This window comes from Leptonychotes weddellii, chromosome 1, assembly GCF_054177405.1.
Source record: "Leptonychotes weddellii isolate Sample4059 chromosome 1, ASM5417740v2, whole genome shotgun sequence".
Taxonomy (NCBI): Eukaryota; Metazoa; Chordata; class Mammalia; order Carnivora; family Phocidae; genus Leptonychotes; species Leptonychotes weddellii.
The window spans coordinates 150,329,314-150,345,916 of NC_138369.1; the positions used below are offsets into that span (position 1 = coordinate 150,329,314).

The following is a 16,603-nucleotide window of genomic DNA, read 5'->3' on the forward strand; positions in this document are numbered from 1 at the left end:
TTTGCTCAGAATCTCTCAGAAGTGTTAGTTAAAAAAATGCTCGGATTTAGTTGAGAAGTTTCTATCTTTATTTTCCAGACTGAATGTTAAACTAGGAAAACCAAGACTGACCTTTGCAGGCCACCCACCAGAGCCACCCTGATTATGCACTGAATAACCCTAGGGAAGTCGTTCATATTGGAGACATCATGGATTTGTATGTAAGACTAAGACTATTTGTATATAAGCTAAGACAGCTTTTTTGAGGATGTTGGCAACATGTTTTGGTCTAATAAAATTAGAATAATATGACAGTTTTCCAACAGATGAAAGTCAAGGGTCTTGAGCAGGGGGGATGTTTATCTGACACAAGAGCACCCCAGTTCTTGTTTGGAAACTCCAACCAGCCATTGGTATTATGTTCTGTTGGCCACAGGAGTCCGCAAGTAGACTTTTATTTCCTTTTCCCTTCCTATGAACATTCTCTTTGAGATGTAATTTTTGTTTTCTGGGCTTCTGACGTGTATTTAACAAAAGAATGGAGTTATGACCACTGTGCCTCAGTCTTGGCTGAGAAAATTTTACTTCCTTTTTTACTGAAAATTTTATTGTCCAATTGCTATATGACTCTTCTTATTTTATAATCCAGAATTTCCTACAAACAATTATAACTACAAATTAAAGTCCTTTCTATAATGAGTAATTTGAATTTATGATCTAAATCAGCAGTAGCTTTATTTGGAAATGGTTCAAATGAATTTTTCTACCAATCTAATTGCTTTCTAATGAGGAAGAAGGGTTTGTAGGCAACAAGGATGGAAACTAGAATATATCGATTAAATTGAACTATACGAATCACTCTTGTTAGATAGTCAAAACCAGTTGAATATCAGCAATTTCCCGTGGTTCAAGCTAATGCCAGGAGTTCAATAGAGTGACCACAAAAACCGATGTTATTAGCAATGTACACAATATTGTCATTTAACTGTTTAAAAATACCATTAACATGTTACCAAGAATGTCAAAGCCAGTTTCTCTTTGTGAAATGACTACTCTTTCTTTCATGCCCTGTCTCCCTGCCTTTGTTTCTTCTTGTGACTGGTGAAGTCTTTTAGTCATCCAAATAAGTGCAAGAGAAACAGTATTCTTAATTAACTGCACCTTTCTTCCCAGCTGCCCCCAATTTTCACTAACGCTTCTTTCATCAGTTAAGGGGTGATGTGCACCGCTCCCTGGAAGCTCTGTTGGAATTTATGGGATAGTAACACTAACTTTTGAGTGTGATATGTTTGCTCCTTTGCATCTATAAAATAGTGTATGTGAAAACACTATAACACACAAAGGAAAACAATTCTTATCACAGGCATAGTCCTATATGAGAAGCTGAGCGTAGTGGGGACAGATCCAGGGTGGCATGGGGAAAAGTTCTGTAGGCTTGCGTTACATTAGGCTGCAGTTGGATTAGCCAGAGTGTGAGCCTTTGGCATTAAAGTATTCCACCTCAGGGAACATTCTGATACCTCACTGGCAGGCTTCTTGCAAAGCAGCTTTGTCTGTGAGCCTTGGGCTAGCCTGCCATGTATCCAGTGCTGATCTCTCTGCTGCTACACAACTTAAGAGGAAGGGACTGAGCACCACTGGTGGGCAGCTATAGAACGTAGAGCCAAAAAGGATGTCTCAGGGCAAAAGCACCTTCTCTCCATGCCAATAACAATCACTTTCCTTTTTTTCTTTTTTTTTTTAAGAGCATTTTATTTTTTTAAGTAAGCTCCATGCGCAATTTAGGGCTTGAAATCACAACCCTGAGATTAAGAGTCACACTACCACCCACAGAGCCAGCCAGGCACTCTGAACAATCAGTGTTCTAACCTGTTCCTTTCACTCTTCTTTCTGTTGCCCAGGTGTCTTCTGCCTAGTTTTGTACACATAAGTGCCCACACAAGGGGCGCCTGGGTGGCTCAGTTGGTTGAGTGTCTGCCTTCAGCTTGGGTAATGATCCCAAGGTCCTGGGACGGAGCCCCGTGTCCTCTGGCTCATCGTCATGGTCGTCGTTGTCGTTGTCGTGGGGCTTCCTACTCGGGAGCCTGTTTCTCCTTCCCCTCTGCTCCCCCTGCTTCTGCTCTCTCTCTCTCTCTGTCAAATAAATAATCTTTAAAAAAAAAAGTAAGCGCCCACACAAAACCTACCGCATCTCCAGGCAGCACACAGCACGTGCACTGCGCACCTAGAGCCTTCCACCAACAAGTAATGGGTTACAGTGAACCTGGATTTGCATAGAGATCCACTTGCCCTCATCTGCAACCCAAATCTCCTGTCCTCTGTAGTCCTTGAAGTTTCCAGAAGCCCTTCAACTATTCCTATTCATACTTCAGCTGACTTTGATTTTAGAACAGGGACTAATGCCTTTGAGAGCGAACTCAGGCTGATTATAGCAACAGTGTCAGTGGTAATACAGTAGTAATACTAGAGAATGAGAAGCCTGTTATTAAGATGATTTTTTGTGGCTTTGAAAATCAATTTTAGAACAGTTCAATGCCCATGATAATTTGGAAAATGCAGAAAAGTAGAAAAGACATTTTACATCTAGCCCTCCCTCGTGAATACTGCCAACTATTAACAGTTAGAGGTACAATTGACCCTTAAACAGGCTTGAACTGCATGAGTCCACTTATATGCAGACTTTTTACAGTGCAGTACTGTAAGTATATTTTCTTTATGATTTTATTAATAATATATTTTTCTTTAGCATACTTTATCACAAGAATACAATATATAATACGGGTAGAAAATATGTGTTAATTATGTTATTAGTAAGGCTTCTGTTCAATGGTAGGTTATTAGTAATTAAGTTTTGGGGAGACAAATTTATATGCAGATTTTTGACTGCACAGGATTTGGTGCCCCTTATCCCCACATTGTTTAAGGGTCAACCACACTATGTTCCCTTTTAGTCTTTTTATAAACATTTATAAAACATCTGTGTTTTCCCACTATGGGCCATACATGCATATTGTGTCTTTTTATCTTCATATATTTTAATCATGTTCATTGCTTTTCTGTAGACAGTGGGTCATTTAAAAGCAATTTGCATATTGTCCCTAGAAATGGTGGTCACAAAGCCAACCACTACCTGATGTCCCTGATTTGGCTATGATTTGGCTATGGGTCTCCAGTGAGCGTGCCAGTAGGTGAGCAGAATGACTTGGAGAAAATCAAGAATTGATAATATGACGCCACTACAATTATTAAATGGGAAGCTGGAAAAGCCTGCTATTTAGGTCCAGTCCATTTGCTTATTTATTTCTGCAAACATTTTGTGTTTCCTTGGTAGCTAATATTAGTTTTGAGAAACTGTTAAACTCACAAGTATTCCTGCAGGAGTAAAAAAATCCTCGAATCACAGAAATTAGAGACAGAAAAGACCTATTAGGTCATATTTTTTGTCCCCTGCCAGTACAGATTGTTCTCAGCACTTTGTCCAGTCCCTCTTTAAAGGGACCTTGTCTAATAGTTTGTATCTCATGTTTGTTTGTTTTTTTTTTAAGTAGTTCATTTTTAAAGAAAATAGTCCAACCGAATATAATTGTGGAGCTTGATTTCAGGCTAAATATTTATAGAGAAAGACCTATGGGTTCAAAGTACAGTTGAACAGGTTTTATGTTGGGAGTTACTGGTGTAGTTTAGGATGTCATTGGAATAGTTGGCTAAGGGTGAAAAACTGATGGGTAAGTTGACTTTATATGTTTTCTTTTATCATCGGAAACTCAAATATAGCAACACATGAGGATAAACTTTTAATATAAACTCATTGAAATGGGTCTAGAAGGCCTGAGAAAATAAAGCATTTAGGAAGTAAAGTTAGAGTAAATGGCTCATTCCAAGATTGTATTTATGAAAGAGACATTTTTATACTCTCCCTTCCTGTCACCAAAGCTGCTTTGTCCATTATTTACAGTTAATTATTGCTTGATGTGAAGATGGCTTCTAGCTGTAAAATCCCCTCCCTCAGTCAAGTAACTTCTTCCAAACCCCAGAAGGACAGAATAAAACTGCCTCATAGAGCAGTCACTGGTGGTGTTATAGACTGAAGGCTTCAAATCCCTGTATTATGGCTGTAGATGTCTTCACTGGGAAAAATGATGAACAAGTAAAGAAATAAGAAATGTGCTTTGAGTTTTATTTTGAAGGATGATCGTTTCATAAAAGCACATTTTAGAGTGTAAAAGGCCTTGGAAAATACTTACTTTACTTATTGCCATCCCTTGTCCCCCCTTTTTAAATAGATAAGATAATTGGATCTCAGAGAGGTTAAAGGACTTGTCCTGAGGTCAAAAGTAAATTGGTGACCCAGACAACTATGTTTTACAAGTCTGCATATCTCTTTTGGGAAACATGAAGAATCAAAAATGGCTTAATTAAACAATGTCATTAGAACTGTCAGACTATGTCTGAAATTATAATTAATATTAGAATAATTTACCTAGGTTTATACTAACTACGGAAATAGTTTGGAGCATTAATGAGCTAGTTATCCACTTTATGGGTGAAAAGTACAATATTTTTGTTGCATTTCTTTTAAATTGAAGATCTATGTATGGCTGGTAGTCAACTCAAGCCACTAAATTGGCCATGGGTTGACAGCTCCAGCCAAAAATTTAATGGAAAGATCTGAACTTTTAATATTAATTCTGTGCTCTCATTTAACACCATTGTCTTGCATACATGCCAAAGGGTCATTCTGTACATGAGAAATACTGTTACAATGTATGTTACTAGACATTTACATCATAAAATGCAGGTGGAAGGGATGTCGAAAGTCTTGTGTTCACCCTTAGATTGAATTCTCTCTTGAGTGAGAACTTCAACTTTCTTACCAGGAGTTGGTGCTTGCACGTCCAGTTGTCATTAGTCAGTACTGAAGAGCTCCAGGGATTTTTTACTTCCCCAACAAGTCCATTCCATTCCAAACTGAAAACCGGCTTCCTCTAACTTCTACTGACTATTCCTGGTCTTTCCAGGGAGTCATATTGAATAAATACATTGCTTTGACATGAGAGTGTTTTAAATATTTGAAGACGCCCAGCTAGCTCAGTCGGTAGAGCATGAGACTCTTAAATATTTGAAGACAATTTGTCCTGCATCTTAAACTGTTCCTATTTTTATAATTTGAGTCTTTTCATACTCTATTTCTAAAAGTCTCGTGCTCAGAATGAACAAATTACTTCAGTATATCAGGATTATTTTCCCCTTTACAGACTTTGTGTAAAGTGTTTTGTGTTTTCCTAGCATTTTCTGGTAACCATATCCGATTACTGTGTCATTGAGCTTACCGATCACCAGCCTCCTAATGACCAACTACATACTTAAGTATTTTCATCATGTACTGCTTCTATGTATTCCTTCTATCCTCTGCTGGTTTTGTTTGTATTACATCTTTGTTATAATAACAACAATAGTAGATGACACATTTAATGTTTAATAGATGCCATGCAATATATGTTTTACATATGATATCAACTTTGATCCACATAATGACCCTGCGGGATAGATAACTGAGGAACAGAGAGCTTATGTAGCCTGTCCAATATCAGAGCTAGTAAATAGTGGCACCAGGGTTTGAGTTGTAGACTGACTCCAGCAAACTCTGGTAGAAATCATATTCAGTGTCTTGTAGTAGGATTTGAACTTAGGGGATAAACACTATAACACAGAGGCATAGAACTTTGTATCTCTCTTATCTGCCACCTAGTTCATTGGGCTTGCATTATGGGATGGTGAAGTGAGAATAGATCCTGGAGAAAATCTGGTCAGCCACCTCATCTTATAGTTCATATAAGTGAAAGCCACACTGTGCAGTATTCTGTTCAGGGATACCCAGTTGGGGCAGAGCTCAGGACAGAATATGGTGCCTTTTCTACTACAGAACTCGAAAGTATTTCTGCTTTGTACAATTTTCTCTCTCTCCTCTCCTCCTCTTCCCTCCCTCCCATCCTCCCTCCCTCCTTTCCTTCCTTCCTCCCTCCTTTCCTTCCTTCCTCCCTCCTTTCATTCCTTCCTCCCTCCTTTCCTTCCTTCCTTCCTTCCTTCCTTCCTTCCTTCCTTCCTTCCTTCCTTCCCCTTCCTCTCTCCCTCTCTAATTATTTATGGCACTATAAGCATTAAAACAACAATAACATTGATAGAATCCACATTGAAAGGATCACTTAAAACCCTGTCATACCATGTTTTAAACTTTTTCATTTATTGCCAACTTTTGAATCTATAAGTTCTTTATGTTTTTAGATTATGACATAAATTTAAGACTTTTATCAAACATATTCTCAATCCTCTGATTTAAGTTCACAGCTCAAATATGCCACTTATATAAAGAAGATCCAGGGAATGGGAAGGAAAAGGAAGGAATTGCTGCCATTTATTGAGAGCCTACTATGTGCCAATCACTCTGCCTTGCCCTCTGCCTTGATATCTCAAACCTCCTTCCTGGACTTTTTGAGATTTTGTGTGAGGGCTGGAACAGTAATACTCCACACAGAGTAGACATTCCATAAACCTGATGAATGAGGATGAATTTGGATTCATCCAGCAGGAGATGGATCCAGCAAGAGAAAGAGGTAATGATCGTTCATTACCTGACTACTTCCATTCATCGACTGTTATCTTTTGATTCATTTTATGTGCCATTTATTTCATAGCTCTATTGAGACAAATGCATGTGAAAGATGCTATTTACAGTGATAGATTATATCCTTGTGCTTTTAAATCAAGTGAATACTAATTAAGTCTTGATCTAGAAACTATTCTTTCTTTCATTTAATCAAGTTTCTTTAATTCTCTTGACCATAAATATTATTTGCTAAGGAAATTTCCCCTTGGCGTATATTTAACCATGAAAATGGGAAAAACTTTGTCATGATACTGTTCTGACAGCCCACGGACTTGAGGAATAAAAGCTTCAAGAGCAGAGTCCCTTCTCAAGCAATCAGTTATGGCCTAACAGTAGCTTCTTGGCAAATCATAACTTAAAATAGTGCTGATTGCTTTTTAAACATAATGAATACTGCTCCAGTTGAGTTTTAAAACTTTCAGTTATTCCAAATGGTTACTGCCCTAGTGATGGCAGAATGTCTAAGTCCCAACCCATTTATTAGCACTGGGAAACTCGAGAATCTGTTCAACTGTTAATCAGTCAACTGATGTTGACTCTCAGTGACCTCAAATTTAGACTCTGAGATTTGTATTCAAGTGCTGATGTACTCTGATAAGATTGACAGAAGTACAGGTTTATCATATGATTGATTGCTAATTTGTGTCATTACTATACTGTGCCGTTTAGGGCGTGCTATGAATTAATTTTTAAGTATATCTTATAATTATCTTATAAATAACCCAGTTACATTTCATCATCTTACCTTTTTTTTGAGGAGATTAAGAGTTCTTTGTTGAATGCAGGGGTTTAAAATTTAGCAGGAGTTCATAAACTTAAATTTGGCATTTCTTTCTTTTTCTAAATATATAATAGACTCAAAATAGAAAAGTGGCTTAGGTCTCACTTCACCTCTGAGAGGTGCTGACTTTTGGTTAAAACAGTCTCCATCCATGCATGCATGTATGCATCCATCTATCCATCCATCCATTTGTCCTCTATCTATGGCTACCATTTACTAAAAACCTATGGAACAGATGTCTAACTCTTTTTCTTTCTTCCCTCCTCCCTGCTCAACACACACACACACACACATTATACATGTACACATGCAGGCTTTCATGTACACTCACCAACAATTACAAGAGGAAATGAAAAACAGTGGAACTCAACTGTTTAGATCAGGAATGGGAATCTATTCCCCAAAGGCTAAGTGGAATATCTTTTCATCTAGTCATGGTGACCTTCAATAACTAATAGCACTTTTTGTGCATGAGGATTATCAGCAGTCATTTATGCCAATATGTTAGTAGTAGGATGGGTGGGAGGCTGATTGGCATTGATGCATGGCTTCCACTTGTATGACATTTAAAAACATTTATGCTCTCAAGAAGATAAAAAAGGCTTGTATTCTTCAATTAGGTAGTGCCAATGAGAAAATGTTATTAAAATTCCTGGAGAAAAAAAAAACACCTTTGTTCATAATATTTGTTTATTGCAATGTAATTAAGTAGGTAAAAAAGATACAATATTTTCCCTTCTTAATTGAAGAAAGTGGAATATTTAAAGGGAATACTGTGTGTGTGTGTGTGTGTGTGTGTGTGTGTGAGTGTGTGGTATGATTTATAGTTATACAAGAGTTAGGCCTAGGGACATCTGGGTGGCTCAGTCGTTAAGCGTCTGCCTATGGTTCAGGTCATGATCCCAGGGTCCTGGGATCAAGCCCCACATCGGGCTCCCTGCTCCTCCCACTCCCACTCCCCCTGCTTGTGTTCCTGCTCTCACTATCTCTCTCTCTGTCAAATAAATAAATAAAATGTTTAAAAAAAAAAAAAAGAGTTAGGCCTAGACTGCATCTATTATATTCTTTAAAGAGGCACTCAGCAACTATTTTTTGAGCATCTTCTGTGTCTATTTATCACTATACTGAGTTCATGGCAAGGGAGGCAGAGAAGATAAAGCATGACCCTACCCAGATTTTGATGGGTAGATAAACAAGTGAACAAAAGCCAAAAAACAATTAAGTTGGGATGCTATGTTTGGTGAAGGAAGAATTTTTGTAAAAGTATGTTAGGCCTAGAAATATCTGGAAGGTCTTCATAACAGAGGTTAAAGTTCATCTGGACCTTGAAGGGTAATTAAAGAATTCCAGGAAGGAGGGTGGTAGAGCAAAGGAACCCTGGATTGAATGGCGTCACTGATTGGCTCTTGTTGAGCAGTGCTGACCCTCTACAGGCAGTTGTGCAAGTGGTAGATATTGCAGCCCTGGAGGGGAGGGTGATCACATAAGATGGGGCCAGACTATAAATGGGTCTTATAATTCAAGCAGTGTGGTTTGGATTTCAACTTAATGTTATAGACAGCAAGGTGCCATTGGCAGTTTTTTAGCAGTTGAGTAATATATTGAAAGCAATTTTAAATGAATCATGACACTGTTAATTCTTTTTCAATTGTATATTGAAGTATAATATATAAATATAAATACATAATAGAATCAGGAGTGCTCCAACCTTGTCATATAATAATGCTTCTTTTAGGTATAATCTTTGGAGAACTGAGGGTGTGGAACAGCCTTTATTGAAACATTTAAAGGCCTTCTCTGAAAATCAAAATAAAACAGATATATGATGCTTTAATTAAGATAATTTATTTTAGTCTACTAAATATTAGAATGGCTGTTCAAATAATGGCTCTTTAAGCCGTTTACCTGACTAGTAATAATTTATCAAAGATTCTTCCCAGAAGAACGTCAATAGTTGGGTAAAGATCTTCCAAGGCTGCTTATATCACACACACACACACACACACACACATATAAACTCTGAATATGAATCACTGAATGAATGAATGAATTGATTTGTTTCCTTGTTCATTCATTTTAATGATGTTCTTTGCAGAGGTACCTGTATGATCCATTACTGAAAATGGAGGGAGGGTCTTTATGTTTTAGGTACACCTTCTTAACTGTTTAGCTATCAGCAGTTTTATTTGGATGATAAAGTTGAGAAAAGAATCTTCTCAGAATGCTTTTTGTTGAAACAGACACTTTTTCATCTTCTAAGGAAAGAAATTTTTATTGTTTTCTTTGGGTCAGTTTCAGTGTTTCATAAATTTTATTACTTAGAATAGCTGTGCTAAGAACTGTAGTTTGTTCCTGCTACCTCATGATTTTATTGGGCTTTCATCTTTCTCTTGGGTTCATGAATATTTAGAATTGCTTCTTAATTTTTAAACATGTATTTTTGGGTAGAGAGAGAGATCTTTTTATCACTCATTACGTTATGGTCAGAAAATATAGTCAGTGTGTTATCTACCTTTTGAAGTTTTTTAAGATTTGCTTTATGGTCTCACTGGGTGGTTAGTTTTTTACAAGTTCCCTATCTGCTTGAAGAAGAGTGTAGTGTGTATTCTGTATGAATTAAGAACAATGTTATCTATGTAGATGAAGCTTACTTATTGTGTTGTTAGAATCTTCTGCAACCTGATTTTTGATTGCTTGACTTAGAAATGGAATTTCTTTATATTATATAATAACTCTTTATAGATCTTTCCACCTTAAAGTCCTTTTTGTCTCATACACATAGCTGTGTAACCTTTCTTTTAGTTAGTAGTTGCCTGATGATATCTTTTTTCCAACCTCTTTTCAGCTTTACTGTATTCTTATGTTCCAGTGAGTCACTTATAAACTGCATGCAGTTGGGAATTATTGTTAGAATTGTTTTAATCCAGTATGACAATCTTTGTCTTTTAACTGACCATTTCATTTGTATTACAGTGATTATTGACTTATTTGGGCTTACTTTTGCCATCTTATTTGATGGTTCTATTTTTTACCATCTTTTTTGCTGTTGTTGTTTTATTTCTTAGCTTCTTTTGAATTTTATTTTTATTTATTTTCTCCCTTTCTACTTTGGAAGTTACACACTATTCCTTTTCTATTAGAAATTAATTGGCCTATAAATTCTACCTCACAAGTTAAAGTTATCAGTCTAAAGCTGATCAGCATTTTAATCCTTCTCCAAAAATTTTAATCATTTCAGAACACTTTAATTCTGAGTATACCCTCCTGATTTATAAATTACTTGTCTTACGTTGTCTTATATTTTAGTTTCTTTTTTAATTCCTCAAGATTTTATCATCATCTTTTATTATTATTTTAGTCAATGTTGGTTTAGATGAACCAACATATTTACCACTTTCTTTCCTCATCATTCCTTCTTTTATTCCAGACTCCCATCTGGGATCTCTTTCCTTCAATCTGAATGCATACTTTTTGAAGTTCCTTTAGTGGAAGTCTGCTCTTTGCACACTCTCTTTTTATTTATTTGAATGTCTTTATTTGACCCTTGTTCTTAGGAAGATTTTTACTGAGTGGAGACTTTAGGTTGATACTGTTTTCTGTCAGCACATTGAAGATATTATTCCACTTACTTCTGGCTTCCCGTGTTAATGTTGAAAAGTCAGTCATTGATCTACGTGTCATTCCTATTCTCTCTGGCTGCTTTTTTTGATTTTGCCTTTGTCTTTGATATTCTACAATTTCATTATGATGTACTTAAGTACAGATTTCTTTTGTCCTTTCTGGGTTTCATTGAGATTCCTGAATCCATGGGTTGGTGTCTTTCTTAAGTTCTAGAAAATTGTCAGCCAATGTTAACTTGACAAATATAGCTTCTGAATAATTTTTTTCTTTCTTTACCTTGTAAAACTGAGACACATGTTAGGCTGTCTTACTCTGTTCCTCATATCCCTTAACTACTCTTTCAGTTGTTTTATTTCTTTAGCTCTCTTGGCTGCGTTTTGTAATTTCTTCAGATTTTTCTTCTAGTTCAGTAATTTTCATTACTGATATGCAATTATATTTTTTCAATTCCAGAAGTTGGACTTTTTTTCCTAATTTGCTTTGTCTTTTGTAGTCTGTTACTTTTCTAAGCAGAAATTTCTAACTAGAAATTTTAATCTCTTTTTTATCTTCAACATATTAAATATGTTTTACATGCTGTCTGGTAATTTAGATATCCGAAATCCTTTATTAGCAGCTCCGATTCTGCTGTCATTTCTTTGGCTTTCAGTCAATGTGCATTATTTTTTAGTGTGTTTTCAGATTTTAAAATATGAACCCATATATTAGAACTCTATTTGCAGGAATTCTTTGAACCCTGGGTTGAAGGTGGCTTTCTCTAGGGAGGATTTACATCTGTTTTTGCCAGATGCCAGGGGGTATTTTCAGCCTAGAATCTCTAGAGCAAGGTTTTTTGTTTTTTGTTTTTGGACCACCCAGTTTGTATCAATTTGGGCTGCCAATTCTCGTATGGGCTAACTTGTTATTATAAATTCTCAGTGGAGTTTATTTCTCCCCTTACTCCAAATGCCATAGTTCAAGGAAAGCAGTTTTCCTTACAGTGCCTAGAAGTTAATTTTGTTATTAAGTCACCTTTACATTCATGGTTTAGCTTTTTGCAATCTGGCTTTATGTAGGGTTGGGAGGACCCTAGCCTTTGTCAACAAACTCCGTGCCCTCTGATGCCATAAAAACTAAAATATAAGTTTACAGAATTGAAAAAATGTTCTCAAAGCAATAGCTGTTACTTTACATACCTTGCTGAGTTTTCACTTTTATTCAATCTTTAACCTTTGAATATTCCTTAATAACTTGCTGTCTCAAGGATATATATTTTTAAATATTTTATTCATTTTACTTAGCACCTTGGGTGTTTTGGTGGTGGTGGTATTGTTTTGGAAGTTTTTTTAGTGAGACAAGAGCTTAGAGTAGCTAATCAGTTTCAACATTGGAATTGGACATTAGCACAATATAATCTAATAGTGAAAAACAACCTGAAAACGATGTAGGAAATATTTCAGATTGATATGTTAGAGCCACTTGTTTGTTCCTTTATGCTAAGAAATGGAGTTTTGTCTTACCTCAGCATTTCTATTCACTGTTCAGTGTACTAATTGGCTACCAACGATTTTTCAGATGCCAAATAATATAAACATTGTCTCAAGTATAAGCTCAATTTTTAGCAAAACATTTTAAGTTTTAGTCTTTGTTAGGTCCATACATTAATAGGAACATAGGTCTTCTGTCTAGAGTAGCTATGATCCACTTGCACTTATTAGTTACATTTATATCAAATGTAATTATTTTCCTGATTTTTCACAGTTACTACTTCTTAGGTCAGGCAAACACATACTAGTCGGAGCCCAGTGTAAAGAGAGATAGTCTAAGAGAGTTAAAGGAAGCTTCCTCTATACTTTTACTGAACCACTGTGAGAAATCGGATATTATTAAGTGTCATTCCAAGTGCTTCAGAGGGAAGTTATTCTTATGGGAATGATGCTACTTTCAGGAAGGTAGCCCCATCTTACACTCAGGAGCTTTTCACAAAGCACTAGGCAAGTCTCTGATTTTGTATAGAATAACATGTAATGAAAGATAGCTTTGAATCTTGGAAGAACTCCCAAGATATGGTGACTTTAATTTGTTTGCCTCCATTGAGAACTGTCCTGAAAACAGTGCCCCAGGTCCTCCAAGTAGTCTAGAATGTGAGTAACCAAAAGGGAATGATACATTAGCTAGGATGCTTCCAGCTGCAGTCAACAGAAAACCTGGACTCCCTTTGCCTCAAACAATGGCAAAATATATCATCTTACAGCAAAAAATCCAAACTTGGGGCAGGCTTCAGACATGACATGTTGCCTCTGCTTCTCTGGTTTCTGTGGCTCTGGCCTTTTCCCCTAGATGGTTTCATCATCACCCTGGTAGCGAAATGACCTCAGCAGTTCCAGGCATCACATCCAGAGATAGATCACATGCATCACCCAGAGATAGAATAGGGACCATCTCTTCTGGGTTCTCCTGAGGAGCTGGCAACCTTTCCCATAACTGTCCCCACTGCCCTGTCTCCAAAGTCTTGTCCTTTTATCTTATTGTCTAGAACTGTCAGAAGAAAGGAAAGTAACATTGTAGACCAATTAGATTTTATTCCTAACTTGGAGGTAATGTCACACTCATGTAAGTCATGTGGGTTCAATGGATTATTATTACAAGTTCTCTTTTGTATAAATTCTGAGAATGCTGTTGGTCTGTAATTATCTCTGTAAATACAAAGTATGAAGACCCCCACTGATGCTAACCCCAGAAAGAGCTGCAGAGATGCTGTGCTCAGCACTTTTCATCAATGCTCACTGACTGGGTGAATTGCATGAACAAACTCATTCAGCAGGTCTGGACCTTTGTATTGCTCTCTTTAAATTGATCCATGACCTGTACCATACATAGTTCTGAGTGAGTGAGTGGCCCATTGTTCTATTAAAGTGAACTTTAAGGCCAAAATAAAAAGTTAGGAAACTCTCATATTTGAAATTTTATTTTATCCTGATGATATATGAGTTCTTTTTTTTTTTTCTGGCCAAAAAATTAGAGGTGATAGGATTAAAGCTTTATGGCATTTAAACCTATCAGTCTTCAAAACTAAAACGTTACTATAGTTTTGGGAGGAAAAATCCCCACTGATTTTCTAACCTTTGCCATTATTTTATAGACTCTTTACCCTTAGCTTTTATTAGCTAAGAACCATTAGATGTAATGCTTTATTGGTAAAGTCAGACATTTATTGTTTCCTGTGGAAAGTGAATATTAATACTGTCACTTGTTGATCTTTTTCCTTAGACATTATATAGCGTTTTTCTGTGGGCTAAATTTATATTCTGTTCTCATAGAATATTAAATCTGTTCGACAAAGTGAATTTAGGCCTCTTTAGCTCCACTGACTCCATAAATGCTATATGTGGAAAATTGCTTAGCTCACGTGAAGAACGTTATATCTCTGATTTTAGGGTCAATGAAATGTCTCATGAACTTTGAGGATATGGTTTTCGTGCTTCTTAAGAATCTCAGCTATAAGTAATAATGAAATTCATCATTATGGCTGACCAAATAGCTCATGTTTCTATATATATAGTTCTGATTTAGAAGTTCATGTAGTAAGCCTACTTATTTGCTTTCTCCCCAGGTTGTTCCTGCTCTTAATTCACTATCATTCTTTTAGCCTTAAAAAATGGAAATTAGTTTTATAATGGAAACAAAATAATAGTAACAAAATTGAAGAGGTTCAATGGATAGAAATGTTATTAAGGGTTCTCTTGGCAATGTTTTCTGATTTTGCTAAAGCCCAGACTTCCTAATTAGAAGAAAAAGATCACCTGCCTAAGGCTATTTATTGGGATGTTACCGTATTTTATTGTCAGATCGTTGCTTTTTTTATACGATTTGGTGACTGAGTTTGTTGTAAATATCACAGAAACCATTATTTCTGTTCACATATTTTTATTCATCTTTGTTCAATAGTTAGATAAATGTGAGTGCATGCATATGTGTAACAAGTGTTTGTTACATTACATGTGTGTGTGTTTGCCTTATTACTCTATTGCAGTTGCTTTATCCTCAGGGAGGAGTTGGAGGAATGAGATCATGAAGATGATTTTCAGGAGGAAATGACTTAGAAGTTTTTAACAATTGGGTGAATAAGTCTGCAGCCCTCATCCCAAGTCAGATCTTCATGTTTTGTAACCTTGGTTAGCTTTCATACAATAAAACCCACAGGCTGTTCCCAAAGAAGAGGTGGAGGGCCACAATGATGACTGTGGCCTAGGACTGGCAATGCCTTACTTAAATGAATGCAGGATGCCCTGTGTATCTGTTCTCTCAAGGTGTTTCGATGAGCAAATCTGGGGTCTATCAGGACACATCCTTTTGCTTTCAGTTATCTCCATTTCTAACATTTTTATTTTTTTAAAGATTTATTTATTTGAGGGATGTCTGGGTGGCTCAGTCGTTAAGCGTCTGCCTTCGGCTCAGGTCATGATCCCAGGGTCCTGGGATCGAGCTGCATCAGGCTTCCTGCTCTGAGCCTGCTTCTCCATCTCCCACTCCCCCTGCTTGTGTTCCCTCTCTAGCTGTGTCTCTCTCTGTCAAATAAATAAAATCTTTAAAAAAAAAGATTTATTTGAGAGATAGAGAGAGAGCATGAAAGGGGAGAGGGGCAGAGAGAGGAGACAAGCAGACTCTTCATCCAGTGGGGAGCCCAGTCGGGCTCCATCCCAGGACCCTGAAATCATGACCTGAGCAAAACCAAGAGTTGGACACTCAACCGACTGAGCCACCCAGGTGCCCCCAGTAACAACATTTTTAGAATCTAGGTATTTTTGAATGGTAAGCTCAAAAATATGTTGTCCATTTTGTATAATTTCAAGTCTTCTCTCCAAAGACTAGATCATAGCTAAGGTATGAGGTTTTATGGATTTTTTTCTATCATAGTAGACATTTAAGACTTATGTAGTTTGCTCTAGCAGTGATTGATGACAGAAGATAGCTACTTCTTTTAGTGTAATTTATCAGAGTTGGCTGTCATTGTAAAGTAACCTCCAGCTGCTTTAATCTCCACATGGAATCCTTTATGTTATGTAGATAACTGATTTATACTTAAATGGAAGTAGAGTTCTGTGCTAATTGAAAATGGTTTTTGTTGACCAACATCCCTTTATAGAATACTTTAAAATAAAATTGGATTTTACCACCAACCCCAAAGGCATTTTGAAGGTAAAAAATCTGACTCCCTCTTTGCTGAATCCACAGATGTTTCTATTAACTTCTTTACAGCTCTCTTTTTATTGAAGCTGGGTGACTATACATTCAGCATTCATTTATTAAGTACCTACTACGTTAAATGAGACATATTTGATGGGAAGAAAGCCATTTAACATAGAACCAGCATATAACAGTCTTCAGTAAACTTAGTTCCTTTCCTCTCTGCTATTATATCCAAAGTTTTGTACTATATAGTGGGAAATAAAACAAATCACCTGCTTCGAGGAATTTATAGATGGGGTTGTTTGGAGAGGTGTTAATATGGAAGGGAAGATAGACTGGTTAAAAACTAAGTGAATTACACAAGTGCGTAAATAAAGTTCCCTTTCCAT

At 36.6% G+C, this 16,603-nt stretch overlaps 1 protein-coding gene across 2 annotated transcripts in view; it reads right to left on the reverse strand.

The window, feature by feature from the left end:
• Positions 1-1,605: 1,605 nt before the first annotated feature.
• LOC102738075 (filamin A-interacting protein 1-like) overlaps positions 1,606-16,603 on the reverse strand; it is a 235,283-nt gene continuing 220,285 nt past the window's right edge. For both annotated transcript variants that reach the window (XM_081797967.1, XM_081797965.1), the window contains one exon: positions 1,606-2,108. In XM_081797967.1, the coding sequence (XP_081654093.1) occupies positions 1,892-2,108 (217 nt within the window). In that variant the 3' untranslated portion in view covers positions 1,606-1,891. The remainder of the gene's footprint in view (positions 2,109-16,603) is intronic.